Source organism: Balearica regulorum, chromosome 1 (genome assembly GCF_011004875.1).
Source record: "Balearica regulorum gibbericeps isolate bBalReg1 chromosome 1, bBalReg1.pri, whole genome shotgun sequence".
Taxonomy (NCBI): Eukaryota; Metazoa; Chordata; class Aves; order Gruiformes; family Gruidae; genus Balearica; species Balearica regulorum.
The window spans coordinates 136237964-136260849 of record NC_046184.1 but is presented as its reverse complement, the minus strand read 5'-3'; the positions used below and the strand labels follow the sequence as shown (position 1 = coordinate 136260849).

General features: G+C 43.7%; 1 protein-coding gene across 1 annotated transcript; it reads left to right on the top strand.

The window, feature by feature from the left end:
- Window positions 1–11199: 11199 nt before the first annotated feature.
- TLR7 (toll like receptor 7) lies at window positions 11200–21656 on the top strand. The gene is made up of 2 exons (XM_075776328.1): window positions 11200–11388; window positions 18056–21656. Exons 1-2 carry the CDS (start codon window positions 11386–11388, stop codon window positions 21194–21196), a joined length of 3144 nt encoding a protein of 1047 aa, XP_075632443.1. The 5' UTR covers window positions 11200–11385; the 3' UTR covers window positions 21197–21656.
- The last annotated feature ends 1230 nt before the right edge of the window (window positions 21657–22886 follow it).

Genomic DNA, 22886 nt, shown 5'->3' with positions numbered 1-22886 from the left:
TACAGTTGAATTTTCAAAAATACGTTATAGCACAGTGGAAATTAATTTACATTGTTGTTTTATTCGGTAAAGCAATCTTTTAAATGTAAGATTATTTAACCTATTAACTGCGAAGTAATATTTTCAAGACAAGTTGTTAACCCCAAGTCTATGGCCACATAATTATATCAAAGTTTAGACTTTAATACTATGCAAAAAGTATGCAATATGTTTAATGCACGGTATCAGTTCAGTTGCTTTATAGATCAGATCTTTGTTACAAATAAAATGCTGAATTTTTTGCCTTTACTGTGCACAAGTATTGTAAATAAAACTTGAAAATTACTTGTGCCAAGAGTTTGCTTGTGGTTTTATTCTTTTGATACTTTTTTTTTTTTTTTTTTTTTTTTTTTTTTTTTGTGACCATGCCCTGCATAGGTCAAATAAAGAAGAATGCAGGCATTTATTCTCGTGCAAACATTCCTCGTAAATCATGCTCCAGCTGTCTTGGACATAAGGATGGACTGTTAATCACACCAGAATGGTACACATCTTTATAATGAGATCATTCTTCTTCTTTTTATGGTCTGACAAGAAAGACACAAGGTTTAAATTTCATTGGGAGTTTGAGTTAACACTTTATGAGCTGTTGAAGTTCTTATTTCTCAGATTCTTACCACTGTTGTAAGCAAACCTACTCAACTGCTCCCTCAGCTCCCTTGGGTGGATCCCATCTGGCCCCATAGACTTGCGTGTGTCTAAGTGGTGTAGCAGGTCACTAACCATTTCCCATTGGATTAGGGGGGCTTCATTCTGCTCCTCATCCCTGTCTTCCAGCTCAGAGAGCTGGATACCCTGAGAACAATTTATCTTATTGCCAAAGACTGAGGCAAAGAAGGCATGAAGTACCTCAACCTTTTCCTCATCCTTTGTCACTGTGTTTACCCCCCACATCCCATAAAGCATGGAGATTCTCCTTAGCCCTCCTTTTGTTGCCAGTGTATTTATAGAAATATTTTTTATTGTCTTTTATGGCAGTAGCCAAATTAAGTTCTAGCTGGGCTTTGGCCTTTCTAGTTTTCTCCATGTGTAACCTCACAACATCCTTGTAGTCCACCTGAGTTGCCTGCTCCTTCTTCCAAAGGTCATCAGCTCACTTTTTTGGCTGGAGCTCAGGGTAAAGTGCTCTGTTCAGCCAGGCTGGTCTTCTTCCCTGCCTGCTTGTCTTTTGGCACATGGGGACGGCCTGCTCCTGCGCCTTTAAGATTTCCTTCTTGAAGAGTGTCCAGACTTCCTGTACTCCTTTGCCTCTCAGGACTGCCTCCCAAGGGACTCTGTCAACCAGGCCCCTAAACAGGCCAAAGTCTGCCCTCCAGAAGCCCAAGGTAGCAGATCTGCTGACTCCTCCTGCTTACTTTTCCAAGAATGGAAAACTCTCTCATTTCATGATCACTATGCCCAAGATGGCCTCCAACTACCACATCACCCACAAGTCCTTCTCTGTTTGCAAACAACAAGTCTAGAGAGGTGCCCTCCCCTAGTTGGCTCCCTCACCAACTGCATCACAAAGTATACTAGCCTTTCCCTTGATTCTCACCCATATGTGTGAGTCATCCCACCATTTTTCCATGGTGGAAACTATATCCCAGTTTTCCAGCTGCACAATGGCTTCCAACTCCTCCTCTTTGTTGCCCATGCAGCGTGCATTGCTATAGTACAGGAAAGATGGTGAGGGACTGTTTATCAGGGAGTGTAGTGATAGGGGTAATGGGTTTGAACTAAAAGAGGGTAGATTTAGAGTAGATGTAAGGAAAAAGTGCTTCACTTTGAGGGTGGTGAGACACTGGAACAGGTTGTCCAGGGAAGTTGTGGATATCCCCTCCCTGGAAGTGTTCAAGGCCAGGTTGGATGGGGCTTTGGGCAACCTGGTCTAGTGGAGGGTGTCCCTGCCCATGGCAGGGGGGATCAGAACTAGATGATCTTTAAGGTCCCTTCCAACCCATGATTCTATGATTTCATCACTAAGAAGTAGGACTTGAGGATTTCCAGTTCGCAAGTGCCCAAATTCCTTTGAGCCTGCCAGCAGCGTGATTTGCCAGCAGTTCCTGCATGAGCATGCACCACCACTTCCAACATTACTGCCTTAGCACTTCTCCTCCTCATCCCCCAGAGGAAGGCAGCGATGCCCTCTTTAGCTACCCTATCTTATTGATCCCTTAGGAAGGGGGAAATGTGAGAGGTATAGTTGCCTTGCTGATCCTGAAGAGCTTGGAAAGCAACTGCATCTTATTTCAGTTATTTCTGGATGCCTACTGCCTCCCTTGAAGGTAACTCACTTTCAATAACAGGAAACAAGACCAGCACGTGGCAGTGGGCAGGCACGTGGCAGCAGCAGCATGGTGACCACCCAGCAAAAACCAGTACCCCCTGTTTCTCCTGAGCTTCTAGCACCTGGCAGAATCGATGCAGCCATACAGACAGAGCTCTTGTTCAAGCATGCAACCATGCAGGTTTCTAGCTGTGGTATGTGTGAAGGGATATTCCTAGAGGTAGAAAGTGGTTGCAAGCAAGACTGCAGGAGGTAAGACCAGATTGATGTTCTGCTTGGTGGCCAAGTTGCAGGAGGAGGTGAGCAGACTGAGAGTCTGAGAGGAAGATTGATCAGTGGAGCAATATTCTGCCATCTGATGCATCAAAGCCAACTCAGCATGGCCACTACAGAGGCAGGTCCTGGATCTGCTTTGTGCCAGGAGGAAGGCAGTGTCACAAGGGACAGGGAAGGGTGGAAGAAGGTTACAACATGGAACAGTAAGAGAAACCCCTCCTTACCCTCTAAGATACCCTTACAGAACAGGTACAAGGCCCTGGGTACAGCAGATGAAGTGCATAATGAGAAAGAGGAGGAACCTGTGCAAGCAGTCTTGGCAAGATCAGAGAGACCCAACCTCTCATAACAAAACTTGCACCAAGAAGAAACAACATTGAGTTATGGGCATTGGTAATTCCCTCCTGTGCAGAATGGAAGCACCCATTAGCAGACTGGACCCTCTTTTCAGGGAAGTTTACTGCCTCTCTGAGGCCTGAATTAGGGACATCACCACAAGACTGAAAAGCCTAGTTCAACCTTCAGACTACTATCCATTTCTACTCTTTCACATGGGTACAAATGATGTCGCAACAAAAAGTTTGAGGTTAATCAAAAGGTATTTCCAAGCTCTGGGAAGCATGATTAAAAATTTGGGAGCACAGGTAGTGCAGGAGGATGAGGGAAAATGTGGGTCCCGTCTGGAATGAAACGGGTGACCTGGTTACCCAGGATATGGAGAAGGCTGAGGTACTCAATGACTTCTTTGCCTCAGTCCTAACTGGCAAATGCTTGAGCCACACTGCCCAGGTCGCAGAAGGCAGGGACTGGGAGAATGCAGAACCGCCCACTGTAGGAGACGATCAGGTTCGAGAATATCTAAGGAACCTGAAGGTGCACAAGTCCATGGGACTTGATGAGTTGCATCCGCGGGTCTTGAGGCAACTGGTGGATGAAGTGGCCAGGCCACTCGTCATCATATTTGAGAAGTCCAGGCAATCCGGTGAAGTTCCCACCAACTGGAAGAGGGGGAACATAACCCCCATTTTTAAGAAGGGTAAAAAGGAAGACCCCAGGGAACTACAGGCCGGTCAGGCTCACCTCCGTGCCTGGCAACATTATGGAGCAGACCCTCCTGGAGACTATGCTCAGGCACATGGAAGATAAGGAGGTGATTGGTGACAGCCAACACGGCTTCACTAAGGGCAAATCGTGCCTGACAAACTTGGTGGCCTTCTGTGATGGGGTGACAGCGTCGGTGGATAAGGGAAGGGCAACTGACGTCATCTACCTGGACTTGTGCAAGGCATTTGACACTGTCCCGCACAACATCCTTGTCTCTAAATTGGAGATACATGGATTTGATGGATGGACCACTCGGTGGGTAAGGAATTGGCTGGGTGGTCGCACTCAAAGAGTCAACCCCCTGTGTTTCTCAGGGGTCAGTACTGGGACCAGCACTGTTCAACATCTTTGTCAGTGACATGGACAGTGGAATCGAGTGCACCCTCAGCAAGTTTGCCGATGACACCAAGCTGTGTGGTGTGGTCAACACGCTGGAGGGAAGGGATGCCATCCAGAGGGACTTTGACAGGCTGGAGAGCTGGACCCGTGTGAACTGCATGAAGTTCAACAAGGCCAAGTGCAAGGTCCTGCACGTGGGTCGGTGCAATCCCAAGCACGACTATAGGCTGGGCGAGGAATGGATTGAGAGCAGCCCCGAGGAGAAGGACTTAGGGGTATTGATTGATGAGAAGCTCAACATGAGCCGGCAGTGTGCGCTTGCAGCCCAGAAAGCCAACCGTGTCCTGGGCTGCATCAAAAGAGGCCTGACCAGCAGGTCGAGGGAGGTGATCCTGCCCCTCTACTCTGCTCTTGTGAGACCCCACCTGGAGTACTGCGTCCAGCTCTGGGGGCCCCAGTACAGGAGAGACATCGAGTTGTTGGAACGAGTCCAGAGGAGGGCCACGAAGCTGATCAGAGGGCTGGAGCACCTCTGCTGTGAGGACAGGCTGAGAGAGTTGGGGTTGTTCAGCCTGGAGAAGAGAAGGCTCCAGGGAAATCTAATTGTGGCCTGCCAGTACCTGAAGGGGCCTACAGGAAAGCTGGGGAGGGACTGTTTATCAGGGAATGTAGTGACAGGACAAGGGGTAATGGGTTTAAGCTGAAGGAGGGTCGATTCAGATTAGATGTTAGAAAGAAATTCTTTACTGCAAGGGTGATGAGGCACTGGAACAGGTTGCCCAGAGAGGTTGTGGATGCCCCATCCCTGGAAGTGTTCAAGGCCAGGTTGGATGAGGCTTTGGGCAATGTGGTCTAGTGGAGAGTGTCCCTGCCCATGGCAGAGGGGTTGGAACTAGATGATCTTTAAAGTCCCTTCCAACCCAAACCATTCTATGATTCTATGATTTTCCTTAATCCTCCCAGTAATAGGGGGACACCTTGGAAGAAAGAGGCAAGTCCAAGATATTGGTACCTGGCTCCAGGACTGGTGCCTCCACCAAAACTTTGGGGATTTAACCCATGGAAGAGCCTTGGAGAGTCAAGGTATGTTGGGGCCTGATGGGATCCACCTGTCCCGATGGGCGTAAGGTGGTGGGGCTGATCAAGAGAGCTTTAAACTGGAATCTGTGGGGGAAGGGAATACTAACAGGATTGCAGTAGGTAAGCCAAAGGTTGACATAGCATTGCCAGAGGGTAGAAATCCTAGTGAGAACACTTGCACTGCCCCTGGGAGCACAGAGGGTTCAGGAGCATATCTGAAATACTTGTACCGCAATTCACACAGTATGAGAAAAAATCAGCATGAACTGGAAGCGTTGGTCAGCTCCCAGAGCTATGATATCATTGGTGTTAGTGGCACTTGGTGGAATGAGTCCCACAGTTGGAGTGCCAGGATGGAGGAATGCAGGCTGTTATGGAGGGATAGGCAAGGCAGGTGAGGTGGAGATGTAACACTATACGTAATGGAGAGGTTTGATTGCACAGCCCTTACAGTTGGTGATGACGTGATTGAGAGCCTCTGGGTAAGGATTAGGGGCATGGAAAACAAAGGCGATGTTGTAGAGGATGTCTATTACCAATTGCCCAGCCAGGATGTAAGCACTGATGAGTTATTCTATAGGCAATTAGGAGAAATCTTTGGATCAGTACCCTTGTCCTTATGGCAGATTCCAACTTCCCAGACATCAGCTGGGAATATCATACTGCTGTAATGAGCAAGTCTTCGAAATTCTTAAGTTTGTAAGAGATGACTTCTTGTGACAGGTACTCACTGAGCCAACTAGGAAAGATGCCCTCCTAGACTTGCTATTTGTGAGTAGAGAAGGGCTCATGGGGGATGTGATGGTAGGTGGCTGTCTTGCCCACAGTGATTATGAAATGGTTAAGTTTAAAATTTTTGGGGTAATGAGAAAAAAGAACATCAGAGTTGCTACCCTCGACTTCAGAAGAGCAAACTTTAAGCTATTCAGCAGAGTACCCTGGGAATCTGCTTTTGAGGGCTTAGGAGTCTATGAGTGCTGGTCAGTCTTTAAGGACCGCCTTTTAGAAGCACAGGAGAAGACAATCCCACTGTGTTGTAAGTCAAGTAAGCAGGACAGAAGACCAGCTTGGCTGAACAGGGAACCCCTTGTGGAGCTCAAGAGGAAAAAGAAATTGTATGATCTCTGGAAGGAATGTCAGGCTTCACAGGAAAATTACAGAGCTGTGGTTTGTTTATGCAGGGAGAAGACATGAAAGGCTGAAGCTCAGTGAGTTGAAGCTGGCCTGTGTTGTGTCAGATAACAAGGAGGACTTTTTTAAGTACATTAATAGCAAAGAGGAGGTCTAAAGAAAACATGGGACCAATACTTGTTGAAGACGGCCATCTGACTAATAAGGACGAAGAAAAAGTGGAGGCATTCAATGCTTCTTTTGCCTCAGTCTTTAATAATGCTGATAGACCTTGGGCTGCCTGGTCCCCTGAGTTGGAGGACCATGAGTATGTAAACAGTGACTTTCCATTCATGGACACTGAAATTGTAAGGGACCAGCTGTATCAGCTGTATGTTCACAAGTCCATAGGGCCTGATGAAGTTCATCCCAGAGTTCTGAAGGAGCTAGTCAATGTTATAGCAGGACCTGTCTTGATTGTCTACCAAAGGTCTTGGGAGTCTGGGGAGGCCCCCACTGACTGGAAGGTAGCCAATGTTATTCCAATCTACAAAAAGGATGTGAGAGAAGACCCAGAGAACTACAGACCTGTAAGTCTAACCTCAGTTCCTGGAAAAATTATGGAGAACATCATATTGGGTGCTATTGAAAGACATTTAAAGAATAATGTAATCGTCAAGCACAGTCAACATGGGTTCACAAAAGGAAAGTCCTGTTTAACTAAATTGATATCCTTCTATGGTAGGTTCACCTGTCTAGTGAATGAAGGGAAGGCAGTGGATGTAGTTTTTCTGGATTTTAGTAAGACTTTTGATACTGTTCCTCACAGCATCCTTCTGGACAAGTTTTCCAACTGTGGGATGAGTGGTTTCACAGCGCATTGGGTGATGAACTGGTGGAAGGGCAGAGCTCAAAGGGTTGTAGTGAATGGGGTTACATCTGGCTGGTGACTGGTCACCAGCGGTGTTTCTCAGGGTTCAATGCTAGGGCCAGTTCTGTTCAATAAATTTATCAATGATTTGGATGCAGAAGTTGAATGCCCCATTAACAAGTTCGTTGATGATACCAAACTGGGAGGTGCTGTTGACTCCTGAGTGACGAGGCGCCTTGCAGAGGGATATAGATAGACTGGTGCATTGGGCTATGGTTAATGAGATGAAATTTAACAAGTTGAAATGCTGGATTCTGCACCTAGGACAGAGGAATACCAGGCATAAGTATAAACTGTGAGAGGAGTGGCTGGAGGGCAGCCCTCCAGAAAGGGATCTGGAGGCGCTGGCTGACAGCAGACTCAGTATGAGCCAGCAGTGTGCCCTGGCAGCCCAGAGGACAAACCCCATCCTGGGGTGCATCAAACACAGCATAACCAGCCCATCAAAAGAGGTGATTGTCCTGCTGTACTCAGCGTTGGTACGGCCTCACCTTGAGTACTGTGTGCAGTTCTGGGCCCCACCATTTCAGAAGGTTGTTGAGGTCCTTGAATGCATCCAGAGGAAAGCAACAAAGCTGGTGAAAATGCTGGGAGGAATGTCCTGTGAGGAGCAGCTGAGGACTTTGGGCTTGTCTAGTTTGGAGAGAAGGAGGCTGAGGGGTGACCCCATTGCTCCCTACAGCTTCCTGAGGAGGGGAAGTGGTGAGGGAGGTGCTGAGCTCTTCTCCCTGGGATCCAGTGACAAGACACATAGGAATGGTTCAAAGCTGTACCAGGGAAGGTTTTGACTGGACATTTCTTTACTGAGAGGGTGGTCAAACACTGGAACAGGCTTCCTAGACAGGTGGTCACTGCCCCAAGCCTGTCAGTGTTTAAGAGGCACTTGGACAATGCCCTTAATAACATGCTGTAACTTTTGGTCAGCCCTGAAGTGGTCAGGCAATTGGACTAGATGATCATTGTAGGTCCCTTCCAACTGAAATAGTCAATAGTCAATAGTCAATAGTCAATAGTCAATATTCTATTCTATTCTATTCTATTCTATTCTATTCTATTCTATTCTATTCTATTCTATTCATTGAATGCCAGGTGCATTTGCTTTCAGCAAAGTTTTAACCTGTTGTAAACATCAAATGGTCAGTCTTGGCACTGGGATAGCCTGGTGTATCCTCAGCTTTTAGAAATGGGAAAGTCTATCTCTGTGACGCTAGTGGCTCCCTTGGTCATAAGTGAGCATGGTAGGCGTTTAGGTAACCTCTTGGTGCAGATCTGTGAGGGTGTCCTCCCTCACCAGAGTTCTGAGAGCTTCCTCTGCCCTTGTTGTAGGCCAATCTTCCCTACTGTTGTCTTCTGTTTATTGTTTTGGTTATTTTAATGCCTGCAAACATGTTTCTGCAACTGCTGTCAGCAGGAATTCTAGATTTTTACATCCCTTCTGCAAGTGATTTTGTTACCATTTCCTCAATTTTGCTATCCATTTCTCTTTGCGGTTCTTTTCATACCTCTGCCTACATCAGTTTGAAGACTCAATTTATGTATTTCAAATATTGAGCAACTTAATTTATGTCTTTGATGATTTCCTGGGTAAATTATGCAATGTTACACTGAACATTGTATTATCGATGAACACATGGGATTGTATCATGATTATTGGTATAAGTCTTAGCACATTAGAGAAAAGACATTACTGCAAGGCTTTAAGACTATAAGTAAACTACTCAGCTTTAAGACAAACACAGTAGAATTCTGATTTTTATAAATAACTTGCTGTAAATTTTCATTTAGAAGAAAAAAATAAAAGAAGAAAATGTAATGTTCACCAGTCTGATTTCAATCTAACTGAAAATCAAACCTGTAGATGAAGGATTGAGGCAATTAAAGACTCCTACTGTATTTTAAATTATATTCTTCACTCATAGAAGTGGCAAAATACATGTGTGGTTACCAGTGGGTCGTCCCCTAGCACGTGGCGCAGTAGGAAGTACTTTTCTGCTTTCAGTTACTTTGTGTTTCACAGGAGGCAAAAGAGATTTTGCACAACCTCTGAGGGAAACCTGAACATTTAAAATCAGTAAATCAGTGACTCCCTGTGTCTCTAAAAATCAAATTATAGTTGTGAAGTTCTGGACTGCTGAGACCCCTTGCATTTATCCCCGACCTTTTGAAGGGAAATGTTGCTGTATTTTGCTTCCCACATTTCTTTGGTTTAAAAAAAAAAAAATGCTCTGTGTTTCTATTAGCGTTCAGCTAAAGTTGCAGTTTCACTCTGCACGGAATTGAAACTTGTATGCTCTTGGCTAAGTGTCAGTGAGTTCCTAATATGAAAAAAATAAAATCAGACTAGTCCAAAAGAAAAGGAAAAGCATTGGTACAGCTATTAAAATTTCTGAAGTCTGCAGGTACAGACTGCAAGAAAGATCTTCAAAGACACTGAGCACCAGTCAAAAATTACGGGGTTGAGTGACTCGACACTGTGCTTTAGAAAACCTACTTACAACCAAAGTGAATGGGCATTAAGCATCTCATGTTTAAGCGATGTTCCAGTGTCAGATACCATGGACGTGGGTAGGTGCTTGAAGAAATCAACTTTCACAATTCAACTTGTGCCAAGTCATTCTCTTAGGTACTATTTTACAACTAATTAAGCACATTTGCTTTATAATAAGTTGAATAACTATAAATGTGTGGAAGTTAACTTTCTCTTCTGGTGACATACAATCTGTGAAATATTCAGAGTGGAATGGCTAGTGTAGGGTTTTTGCAATGAAGGTTTTCCTCCTACCAGAACTGCATTGAATGGTCTTGCAGAACGCAGCAGGATTTTAGTGACATGTCTGCATTAGGTATGTAGGTATAACAATGAAAACTTCAGTGCATCCTGTGTGAAAAGAAAAATCCAGTTACCAGTAAATAACAGAGGAATCATATTTTATTACAATACTATTAGTAATCGGGCACAAAAGTGAGCAATATAGTCCTGAGCCTATAGTGAATTAATGAGTCCTTTCCTACATCTTGATTTAAACGGTAATGATGCTGTGCACTTTCTTGGTTTTGTTTATATCTATATAGGGAAAGAAGACACACACCTAATAAATATCCTAACCATTGAACTAGTCCATCCTGCTCAGCATAGAAACTTCTAAGTAAGAAGCTCTCAAACAGACATGGTGTTCCACGAAATGCTGGATTGTCACCAAGTCTATCCATGTCACCTTTTACTTGGTCCCTTCTACACTCTCCCACGCACTTTTCAACTTCTTGTATGCTCTTTCCTATGCCCTTACAACTATGCTTTTTTTCCTGGTTTATTTTAGTTCCCTTCCCTGAAGTCCCATTCACTTAATAGACATTTCTTCCACAAAGTATTCAGCTTAAGAAATTTGTCCCAGTTCTTGAAGGTATTTGCAACAGAAATGAACACTACACCAAATAATAATAACAATAATAATAAAAAAAAAATAATAGTAGTAGTAGTAGTAGTAGTAGTAACAACAAATAAACTCCCAAAACTAAAATATTGTTAACATCAATTAACAATTTCCGTCTCTGTGCAGTTTACACTAAAAAAAGGAGAGGGAGAAAAAAGAAGGAACTTAAGCTTCTGCAAATCTTAGTTGTTACCCTTATGTAGCTCATTTATCTCCTAGTTGATTGATCTTATGCTCTGTTGCCAAGTATTTTGCAATTTCTCTCCTTCCCCATGGCTTAGATGTTCATCTTCTTGGAGTAAGTCTTATTGTAGTTCTTTATGGTATGACATTGTAGCTAGATAAAGCACACAGTTTGAAATTAAAACTGTGTTCAAAAGTAGCAAAGAAGAGAGAAAATTGCAGTATATGAGACCAAAAGGAAAAAAAACCAAACCACTTTTATCACAACAGTGCATGGATGTATGAGTCATGTGAGAATTTGTTTAAAAATGAAAAAATAAGAGTACACGGTTATTTTTATGGGGGGGTGGAGTAAATGAGGTACTGTTGTTTTAGTTTTAAGTACAAATGTTTGAGGAAGTAGGTTGCAGCAGTTGTTTCACATTTAATTATTTCTCAAGTCACAGTCCAGCTGAAGAGTAGTGATATAGTAGTGATTACAGCTCTTGTCTTGAGTGAGTTATGTCGTGTTACTCTCCTCCGCACCTGAGCTGAACCAGTGGGGACCTCTTTTATGCTGTTTTCTGCTCTGATTTACAGTCCCCTCCAGCAACAAATTCACCAGACCTGGAAGCACACAGAAAATGGTAGGTTGAACTTTCATTTTAAATGTGCTCTTAGACCTCTTTGACTGGAATTGTTGTGGAAGACTTTCAACATAATCTCCTTTTTTGTTTTCTAAATGCTCAAATTTACTATTATGGTTAGAAGCTGCAATACATAATGATGGGAAAGGAAAGAATTTATTTGTGCTAATACTAACTGGCTAGCACTTAATTGTACTGCTGTGCTACAGAATGAGTATAACAATGTCTTTTCTAATTTCTGTAACTTCTGAGGTGTTCTTTTTTCTCTAGCCTTTCCCCCTTTCACCTTTTAAAATACATATGGAACATCTACAGACAAACTTCCTTCAGAAACACCTAGCTTTATTGTTGCTAAATATTTGAAGAATATACCAAATCATCACAGGTTTGTGCATGTGCTAGTTAATATCAGCAGATTAGTGCTTTTTGAACTTCTCATAAAGCCAAGCATAGATCACAGAGAAAAGGACAGTTCTCAGGCATACCTCAAGCTGTACTTTTAAACTAGCCTCTCATTGCAAAAGCATTGCACAGGTCAGCGTTGCTTGTTTTTTTCTAATTAAAACAATCTTTTTATTTGTTCTGGTACTATAACAGACACAAGATGTTAGCCATGCAAATAGTTAGACACAGCACCAGAATGTAAAGGTCTGCTGTTAAAATAGCTAATGTATTAAAAAGGTATCAGGAAAAAGAAGAAAGAAAGAAATGAAGCACAAAGATGGTAGGAGCTAGGCTTGCTCTACCTGGAGCAACAACTATTAGGTTCCTAAAAATACTGCAATACATAAGAGTTCAAAATCCGAGCATTGCAAACATGTGAAAAGGCATTTTTTGACTTCTTAAGAAACCTACAAACATATCTGTGAAGACTTTTAATGCCCAGATTCATAGCACATATAATTTTAGGCATCTAAACCTGCAGCATTAGTCTCTGTTCAGTGGGTAGTCAGGCAGAGCTTCCTCCATCTTTGGAGCTGAGCAGTGCCTGCAGAGCTCTCTCCTCTCTCCTGCTCTCTCTTGAATGTCAGTGCAACCCAGGTTGACGACACTGAATTGAGGAACTTGCGTAAGTGCCTAAAATTAGGTGCCTGAGTGCAGTGGCCAAGTATGAGTTCATGTAGAAAGTTTGTGGCAATCCAGACTGCAATCTCACCTTGCCCAGGTCTTACTCTAGTGCTTGGACAGCAGATTCTAATTTGGTTTAGCAAATCTTTACAGATTGATTCTAATTAACTTTTCCTCAAGAACGGCAAATCTGGAGGTTGACACCCAGTTAGAAGCAGAGGTTTTCCTGCCTTCTTTTAAAGGAAGACAGGCTGCTAGACTTTGATCTCCAGTGTTTGTCAGTACTTCCCTCGGTGGCTGCAGGTACCGTGTCCATGGCTGGCAAGGGTCAGCACATCACGGTCTGCTGTGGCGTGCATTGACAGATAAATGTAAATGGCATCCATGTGATGGAGAGACATGTCCTGCAGGGCAGAGTCTCTGTGGTTTCCCTGCCACCTCCCTGCTGTGCTCCATGAGCACCTGCCTTGGCTAATGACCCTGGCCCCTGGGGTAGGTTGGTCTGGTAAAGCAAGAGATGGAATTAGGCAGGAGCGGGGGCACCATGGGCCATTCAGTTAGGACAGGCACTCTTTGTTTATTTTATTCATCTAATAAAGTCTTTTACATGTGTAATATATTGTGTCCCTTGGAAAAGAAGGCAGGTAAAATATTTACAAGAATATATTCAGGTCTTTCTTCAGCAATGTCCCTTTTCATTCAAAGAAAGACTTTCAGTTTTCCATGTAACTAATATCAAAGATAGAGTCCTTCCTTCCCCCTCTCACATCCCTGCCCATATTAGTGGAGAAAAAAAGAGTTCTAAAAAAAAAAGCTATAATGGTGCAAGGAAATGAATGTGTTTTATCTTTTCCAACAGGAAGCCTCAATTAATCTCCAAGTCTGTGTCACCTGCAAGGCATGTCTTAGGGAACACTCAATAGGGTTTTCACATACTGTTTCAGCTGGCCTTTATATGTTCTTGTGTCCCAGCTAAAGAGAAAAAAACATTTCTGTGTATCTTGAATACTTTACCTAATCATCTCATTTTCAGCTGCTTAACTGGGTATTCACATTTAGTCAATACTATTCCATGCATAACTAATCCTGGTTGTTTAGGAGCATTTTGTGTGGCATGCATTTCCAAACCTTCAACACTGAGTTTTCCAGGGAAAAATAATAATTTTAATTATTGTGGGTTTTATTCTTTTTAAATCTCGTGACCAGCACCAGACACAGCAGTTAAGAAGCTGTGCAAGGCAGCAAAATTGTCATGGCCCCTCTGCCTGTGCTAGGCAAGCCAAGACTGGCAGCATGCTTGCCTGGCTGGCTGCCTCTGGCCAGAGGGACAGGGTTTCTATGACATTGACTGCTGCTGAGGAAGTAACTAGTAAGTTGTGAAATATTAAAAGCTTATTGCTCTTCCCATAATACACACAAATCTATAAAGTAGGCAAGACCACAAAGACTTGACAGACAAAAAGCGTGTTTTGGAAGGTTCTTTAAATGCCTACAGGATTTTGGCTATGATTATTTACTGATTATTATTCTTTTATGGGACATGCTCAATCTTAAATCTGTCTTTAATTTTCATTTTTACACTTCACATTGATACAGTGCTCTCTTGGCCCTCTGTCCTTATTGGACAGTGAAAATGCAAGCTCGTATTAAACCATATGAAGTAGGGACTTTTCACAAAGGCATGTAATATTTGGACAAGGGGTAATGGGTTTAAACTGAAGGAGGGTAGATTTAGATTAGCTATTGGGAAGAAATTCTTCACTGTGAGGGTGGTGAGGCACTGGAACAGGTTGCCCAGAGCAGTTGTGGATGCCCCTTCCCTGGAAGTGTCCAAGGCCAGGTTGGATGGGGCTTTGAGCAACCTGGTCTAATGGAGGGAGTCCAGGTCCATGGAACTAGATGATCTTTGAGGTCGCTTCCAACCCAAACCACTCTATACTTCTATGATTCTATAAAGTATAGTCATAAAGTATAGGCTTGGGTAAACCATACATTCATTCTGACACTTACTGAACATTCTTTCATGTGGGCATGAATGGGCAAGGCAGAACCTGGGTGGAATCAAGCAAGACTACAAAGCTCAGGGGGTGTGATTGAAAGGGATTGGTGCTCAGGTTATCTTTTCCTCTATTTTACCAAATAGAAGAAAGAGTGCGAGCAGGAACAGACACATCATGCAAATCAACACTTGGCTACATGGATGGTGCTTTCATCACAGTTTTGGCTTTCATGATCATGGGACACACTTTGATGACTATAAACTGCTAGGGAGAGATGGAATCCACCTGACTAGAAAAGGCAAAAGAATCTTTCCCAGTAGGCTAGCCAGCTTGGTAAAATAAGCTTTAAACTGTCAAGCTTGAGGGACTGGGGTCCATAGTGGTGACACGTGTGAAGTTGAATGCAACAGGGTAAAAAGCCAAGCCAGTCAGAGCAACAATGAATGTTCTTTAGCCATCTCAGTGGGAGTAGGGGATGGAGATCCACGTGGTAGTAAAGATGTAAGGTTTGTTGATGTGTTAGAAACCAGAGAAGCACCTGAGAACAGTCACATATGAATTAGGTCTTCTCCCCAAGAAAAGCTGGCATGATCAATAGCTTAAATGAAGTGCATCTATAGCAATGCACGCTGTGTGGGCAACAAAGAGGAGGAGTTGGAAGCCATTGTGCAGCTGGAAAACTGGGATATAGTTTCCACCATGGAAAAATGGTGGGATGACTCACACATATGGGTGAGAATCAAGGGAAAGGCTAGTATACTTTGTGATGCAGTTGGTGAGGGAGCCAACTAGGGGAGGGCACCTCTCTAGACTTGTTGTTTGCAAACAGAGAAGGACTTGTGGGTGATGTGGTAGTTGGAGGCCATCTTGGGCATAGTGATCATGAAATGAGAGAGTTTTCCATTCTTGGAAAAGTAAGCAGGAGGAGTCAGCAGATCTGCTACCTTGGGCTTCTGGAGGGCAGACTTTGGCCTGTTTAGGGGCCTGGTTGACAGAGTCCCTTGGGAGGCAGTCCTGAGAGGCAAAGGAGTACAGGAAGTCTGGACACTCTTCAAGAAGGAAATCTTAAAGGCGCAGGAGCAGGCCGTCCCCATGTGCCAAAAGACAAGCAGGCAGGGAAGAAGACCAGCCTGGCTGAACAGAGCACTTTACCCTGAGCTCCAGCCAAAAAAGTGAGCTGATGACCTTTGGAAGAAGGAGCAGGCAACTCAGGTGGACTACAAGGATGTTGTGAGGTTACACATGGAGAAAACTAGAAAGGCCAAAGCCCAGCTAGAACTTAATTTGGCTACTGCCATAAAAGACAATAAAAAATATTTCTATAAATACACTGGCAACAAAAGGAGGGCTAAGGAGAATCTCCATGCTTTATGGGATGTGGGGGGTAAACACAGTGACAAAGGATGAGGAAAAGGTTGAGGTACTTCATGCCTTCTTTGCCTCAGTCTTTGGCAATAAGATAAATTGTTCTGAGGGTATCCAGCTCTCTGAGCTGGAAGACAGGGATGAGGAGCAGAATGAAGCCCCCCTAATCCAATGGGAAATGGTTAGTGACCTGCTACACCACTTAGACACACGCAAGTCTATGGGGCCAGATGGGATCCACCCAAGGGAGCTGAGGAAGCTGATGGAAGTGCTCACCAAGCCACTTTCCATCATTTATCAGCAGTCCTGGAGGTTAGCCAATGTGATGCCCATCTATAAGAAGGGCCAGAAGGAGGATCTGGGGAACTACAAGCCTGTCAGTCTGACCTTGGTGCTGGGGAAGGTCACAGAGCAGATCATTCTGAGTGCCATCACGTGGTATGTCCAGGACAACCAGGTGATCCGGCCCAGTCAGCACAGCCTTATGAAAGGCAGATCCTGCTTGACTAACCTGATGTGACAAGGTCACCCACTTAGTGGATGAGGGAAAGGCTGCGGATGTTGTCTACCTAGAATTTAGGAAAGCGTTGACACCATTTCCCAGACCGTTATCCCAGAGAAACTGACTGCTCACGGCTTGGATGGGTGTACTCTTCACTGGGTAAAAAAATTGACTGGATGGCCAGGCCCATAGAGTTGTGGTTAATGTAGTTAAATCCAGTTGGCAGCTGGTCACAAGTGGTGTTCCCCAGGGCTCAGTACTGGGGCCAGTTCTCTTTAATGTCTTTATCAATGATCTGGACAAGGGGGTCAGTTTGCAGACAACACCAAGTTGTGTGGGAGTGTCGATCTGCTTGAGGGTAGGAAGGCTCTACAGAGGGATCTGGACAGGCTGGATCGATGGGCTGAGGCCAGCTGTATGAGGTTCAAGAAGGCCAAGAGCCAGGTCCTGCACTTGGGTCACAACAACCCCATGCAACGCTACAGGCTTGGGAAGAACAACTGGAAAGGTGCCCGGAGGAAAAGGACCTTGGTGCATTGGTCGACAGCCGGCTGAATAAGAGCCAGCAGTGTGCCCAGGTGGCCAAGGCGACCAACAGCATCCTGGCTTGTATCAGAAATAGTGTGGCCAGCAGGACTAGGGAAGTGATTGTACCCCTGTACTCAGCACTGGTGAGGCCACACCTCGAGTAGTGCATTCAGTTTTGGGCCCCTCCCTACAAGAAAGAGATTGAGGTGCTGGAGCATGTCCAAAGGGCAACGAAGCTGGTGGAGAGTCTTAGACAGCACAACTTATGAGGAACTGGGGTTGTTTAGCCTGGTGACAAGGATGCTGGAGGAAGGCTTTATTGTTCTCTACAACTACCTGAAAGGAGGTTGTAGCGAGGTGGGTGTTGGTCTCTTCTCCCAAGTAACAAGTGATAGGATGGTAGGAAACAGCCTCAATTTGTGCCAGGGGAGGTTTAGATTGGATATTAGGAAAAATTTCTTCACCGAAAGGGTTGTCAGTCATTGGAACCTGCTGCCCAGGCAGGTGGTTGAGTCACCATCCCTGAAGGTATTTTAAAGACTTGTAGATGTGGCACTTACGAACATGCTCTTGTGGTGGACTTGGCAGTGTTAGGTTAATGGTTGGACTCAATGATCTTAAGGGTCTTTTCCAACCTCAATGATTCTCTGATTATATTCTATGATTCTAAGAATCCCTATGATAATGTGAAATTTGAATTAGGTACTCACCTGTTAGTGTGGTTTTGAAACTTTAAACTAGCTTTTAAGTGACTGTAGATTTTTTTTCTACCTTTCCTGTGCTGCAAAAAATTAACTTTGCTTATTTACGCTATTATACAATGGCAATCTGCTGGATGTTTAGCACTGCTTGTTTCCATTAAAAAAAAAAAAAAAAAAAAAGAAAATTCCCAGAGTCATAGCCTTTAATCACCTGTCTTGTCTTTTTTCAGTAGATTTCTTTTAATGATTCATTATTTAGAGAGTGATATTTATGTTAACACTACAATACTTAATGATAAGAAAGTGAAGTAAACATTTGAGAAAGTACTAACATATGCCTTCCCCAAACTTATAATCCTGCCTGCACATCTACTTCTTGCCACTGAAAGATGGGACTTCAGGTTAGCTGTATATTTGGTCTGACCCAGTACGTGGTTGATATGATGGCCGATGAGATGTTCTCATTGCATTGAATTAATACCTCCCTCTTTCCTTATTTTTAGGTACTTTGTGCAAAGATGTCAAATGCCTTGCCGTTTGTCTTGCTCTTCTTATTTCCGATACTGCTGTCAGGATCTTGGTTTTCCAAAAGTTTACCCTGTGATGTTAAAACCTCTGAAGGTACTGTGACAGTGGACTGCACTGATCGGCGTCTCCTGGAAGTCCCCAGAGGGATCCCCAAAAACGCTACCAACCTTACCCTGAATATTAACCATATCCCCCATATCTATCCAACATCTTTTGCTGATCTTGAAAATCTCGTGGAGATTGACTTCAGATGCAACTGTGTGCCTGTCAGAATGGGACCCAAAGATCATGTGTGCATCAGGACACCGAAGATTGAGAATGGCAGTTTTGCTGCCCTGACAAGATTGAAGTCATTGTATTTGGATGCAAACCAGCTGTTGGAAATACCCCAGGGTCTTCCTCCTACTCTAAGTCTGCTGAGCCTGGAAGCAAATAGTATCTTTTCTATCCAAAAGACCAATTTGTCAGGGCTAGGAAACATAGAAGTATTGTATTTGGGACAGAACTGTTACTACCGAAATCCATGCAATGTTTCATTTGAAATTGAAAAAACAGCCTTTCTGGAGCTGAAAAAATTAACAATACTATCCCTGAAGTCAAACAACTTAACTCATATTCCACCCAATTTGTCATCTAGTTTAAAGGAATTGTATATTTACAATAACATGATTCAAGTAATTCAAGAACATGATTTAAGTGCCCTTCACAACCTAGAAATTCTTGATCTAAGTGGTAATTGCCCACGTTGCTATAATGCCCCATATCCTTGTATTCCCTGCCCCAAGGGCACAATTGAAATACATTCAAAGGCTTTTCATTCCTTGAAAAATTTAAGAATTTTGCGACTACATAGCAACTCTCTTCGGAGCATACCCAGCAGCTGGTTTGAAAACATCAGGAATCTCAAAGAGCTTGACCTCTCCCAAAATTTCCTCATAAAGGAGATTGGAGATGCTCAGTTTTTGAAATTTATCCCCAGCCTTGTAGTGCTTGATCTGTCCTTTAATTTTGAAGTGAAGATGTATTCTCCATTCTTGAATCTGTCTAAGACGTTTTCTTCCCTCTCCCACCTGGAAACCCTGAGGCTCAGGGGTTATGTCTTTAAAGAACTGAGAGAGGGAAATCTAGATCCATTGCTCAGACTTAGAAATCTAACAGTGTTAGATCTCGGGACTAACTTTATTAAAATTGCTGACCTGAGAGTGTTCAAACAATTCCCAGCTCTTAAACTCATAGACCTCTCAGTGAATAAAATTTCTCCTTCTTCAGGTGAAAGCAACTTTTATGGATTTTACTCTAATCCTAGGATTTCAGTAGAGCAATACAACAGGCAAGTATTACAAGACATGCATTATTTCAGGTATGATGAGTATGGGCGAAGTTGCAGGTCCAAAGACAAAGAGGCTGCTTCCTACGAATCTTCAGTTAAGGAAGACTGCCTGAAATATGGAGAAACTCTGGATTTAAGTAGAAACAACATATTTTTTATTAACCCCTCAGACTTCCGTGCTCTTAGTTTCCTCAGATGCCTCAATTTGTCAGGTAATGCAATAAGTCAAACTTTAAATGGAAGTGAATTCTACTACTTGTCTGGATTGAAATATCTGGATTTTTCTAACAACAGGATTGACTTGCTATACTCAACTGCTTTCAAAGAGCTAAAACTTTTAGAAATTCTAGACCTGAGCAATAACAAACATTATTTTCTGGCAGAAGGTGTTAGTCATGTGCTTAGCTTTATGAAAAACTTGGCACACCTGAAGAAGCTGATGATGAATGAGAATGAGATTTCTACCTCAATTAACACAGGAATGGAAAGTCAGTCACTTAAAATTTTAGAATTCAGAGGAAATCGTTTAGATGTTTTATGGATGGATGGGAACGCTAGATACTTGTCATTCTTCAAGAATCTGACCAGCCTGGAGCAACTGGATATTTCCTTCAACTCGCTCAGTTTTTTGCCTTATGGTGTTTTTGAAGCTATGCCTCCAGAACTCAGGAGTCTCAACTTAACCAATAACCGGATGAAGAGTTTTAAATGGGGAAGCCTCCACTACCTGAAGAAACTAGTAACTCTGGACCTCAGCAATAACCTTCTGACTACTGTTCCCCGAGAACTGTCCAATTGCTCTTCAACACTGCAAGAACTGATGCTCCGAAACAATCGCATTCAACGGCTAACCAAACATTTTCTCAGAGATGCTTTTAATTTGAAATACTTGGACCTCAGCTCAAATGAGATCCAAATAATTAAGAAATCTAGCTTCCCTGAAAATGTCATTAACAACCTGAGGATGCTGCTTTTGCATGGCAATCCTTTCAAGTGCAATTGTGATGCTGTGTGGTTTGTTTGGTGGATAAATCAGACTCAAGTGACTATTCCTCTTCTGGCCACAGACGTGACCTGTGCTGGCCCAGGGGCACATAAAGGAAGGAGTGTGGTTTTCTTGGATCTGTATACCTGTGAGCTGGACACCTCGTATTTGATCCTGTATGCTCTGTCAGCTTCAATTGTCCTAGGCTTTATGGTGTTCACAGTGATGAGCCATCTCTATTTCTGGGATGTATGGTATAGTTACCATTACTGCACTGCCAAGTTGAAGGGATATCAGCGTTTGTCTTTACCAGATGCTTGCTACGATGCTTTTATTGCCTATGACAATGAAGATCCAGCTGTGAATGAGTGGGTGCTGAAAGAACTGGTTGAAAGGCTGGAAGATCAAAAGGCTAGACAATTCAATTTATGCCTGGAAGAAAGGGACTGGCTCCCAGGACAGCCAGTCTTTGACAATCTTTCCCAGAGCATTCAGCTGAGCAAAAAGACCGTATTTGTGCTAACCAACAAGTATATTAAAAGTGGCAGCTTCAAGACAATATTTTACATGGCCCACCAGCGGCTTCTAGATGAAAAAATGGATGTCATTATTTTGATATTTCTCGAGAAGGTTTTGCAGAAGTCCCGGTATGTCCGTCTGAGGAAGAGGCTGTGCAGAAGTTCTGTCCTGGAATGGCCAACTAACCCTCGATCTCAGCCCTACTTCTGGCAGTGCCTGAAAAATGCAATCGCTACAAGCAATACTCTGGCTTACAACAAGCTTCTCCAAGAAACTGTTTAGCTCTACCTTCCCTGAAAATATTGTTAGTGAGCAAAAGACCCTAAACTTCATTTGGAGAAACTGTTAAAGTGTGGAGGATAAATATAATTGTGATATTGTACCCCAAAACGAAATGCACAATTAGTCCCAAAGCTGATAGTTCACTTGTTTTGCTACGACAATATTGAACAGAAACTGTTGCCAGCACACATATTTAGACGATATGCACCTTGCTTGGCACTGATTGCTGCACAGCAAGAGCAGATGCACTACCCGCTGGAAGTCCCTGGTTTAGAACAGAATCACCACTTCCAGCTTTCAGTTCACTGGAGGCCTCCAGCATCTCCTGTGGCTGGGTCAAGTGTGGGTGAGACACTTGCTCAGCTTACTCTAGTACACAGACTTCCAGGAGGAGCCTGGCCGTGCCTAAAGTTGCTGCTGTTCTGATCACTGTTGGAGTAAATGGGATTTTAACAGAAAATTATAGTTTCTGTATTTGGTGTATTTATGAAAAGCAAGAAAAGCATTTGCTGGCACATTCGTCTCAGAAAATACTCTAAGCAAAGCTCATGCTTTGATTTTAGGAGTCGTGAAAATGTAAGAATGATTATCTTTTCATCTTGGGCTTACAGTTGCTGAGCCTACCGCTTCTGTCTGGCAACAGCCCTCATCAATGGGGAAAGGAAGTTCTGGCAGGGCTGCTGTCAGGGGCTTGGGTGTGGTACGGGACCTCTCCTGGTGTTGCATTGTCAAAAAGCCCATAAATCTGAAGGGACTTTGAAGAACGTATATGGGCAAAAATGGGAAGGTATGTGAGAAACAAATTCAGAAGGGTTTGCAGGTTGCTGGTTGGAAGGAGTTACAAGACAACGGAAGTCCTTGTGCATGGAGCTGCTGCGTGGGCACAAGGAGGTGGAGTAGGATAGCAGATAGGCTGAGGGAGAGGCTCAAGGCAGATGGAGAAAATTAAGTAAAACAAAGAGGAAGTGGGAAGAGACAAAGAAAGGAAGGTAGAAAGAAACAAGAGAAAGTGGAAGAGGTGGAAAGAACAGAGGAAAACACAGCTAAACTAGGGCATGATAGCAGTTAAGAAGCATTCACTGCTAATTTCCAAGTAACCTCTTCACTCTGCTTTTCACCTGCCTCCTTGGCTGCTGACTGAGCTGGCTCCTCCCTGAGGACTCAGGGCTCCTCTCCACTGTTGTGCTGCCGGCTTTAGGAGCTTGGCTTCCCCATTTCCACCCAGGTCCTGTGTTACAACTCCTTGTGTATCAGCTGGGATGGTGATAGCAGGTCCAGCCAGGGCTGGGACCTGTGGACATATTAATGTGACTGACTCACCTCCACCTACCCAGATTTTCTCCAGAAAACTTCAACTTTCACTTGAAGTGCAAAACATGCAGGACCAAGTCGTACAAGGAAAGCATCCATCCCACTGTTTCTTTAGGCATGCTGTGGTGCACAAGAGCAGCCTCAAGCCCTCCTTCACCTCCTTGTTCCCCAGGCAGGTCTCTCTCCCACAGCAGCTGCTGGGCCCCCACTAAAAACCTGAGCTGGGAACAGGTCTGACTTCAGAGGCATCCTGAAAAAGGGAAGAAATACTGCTCAGAAACATAAACACTTGGGCCTGTTCCCCACTCTGGTTCACAGCACAGCCTCATCAAACACGTGACAGTATTTCAGCTGAAGCCTTTTGTAATGGCGGCATAAA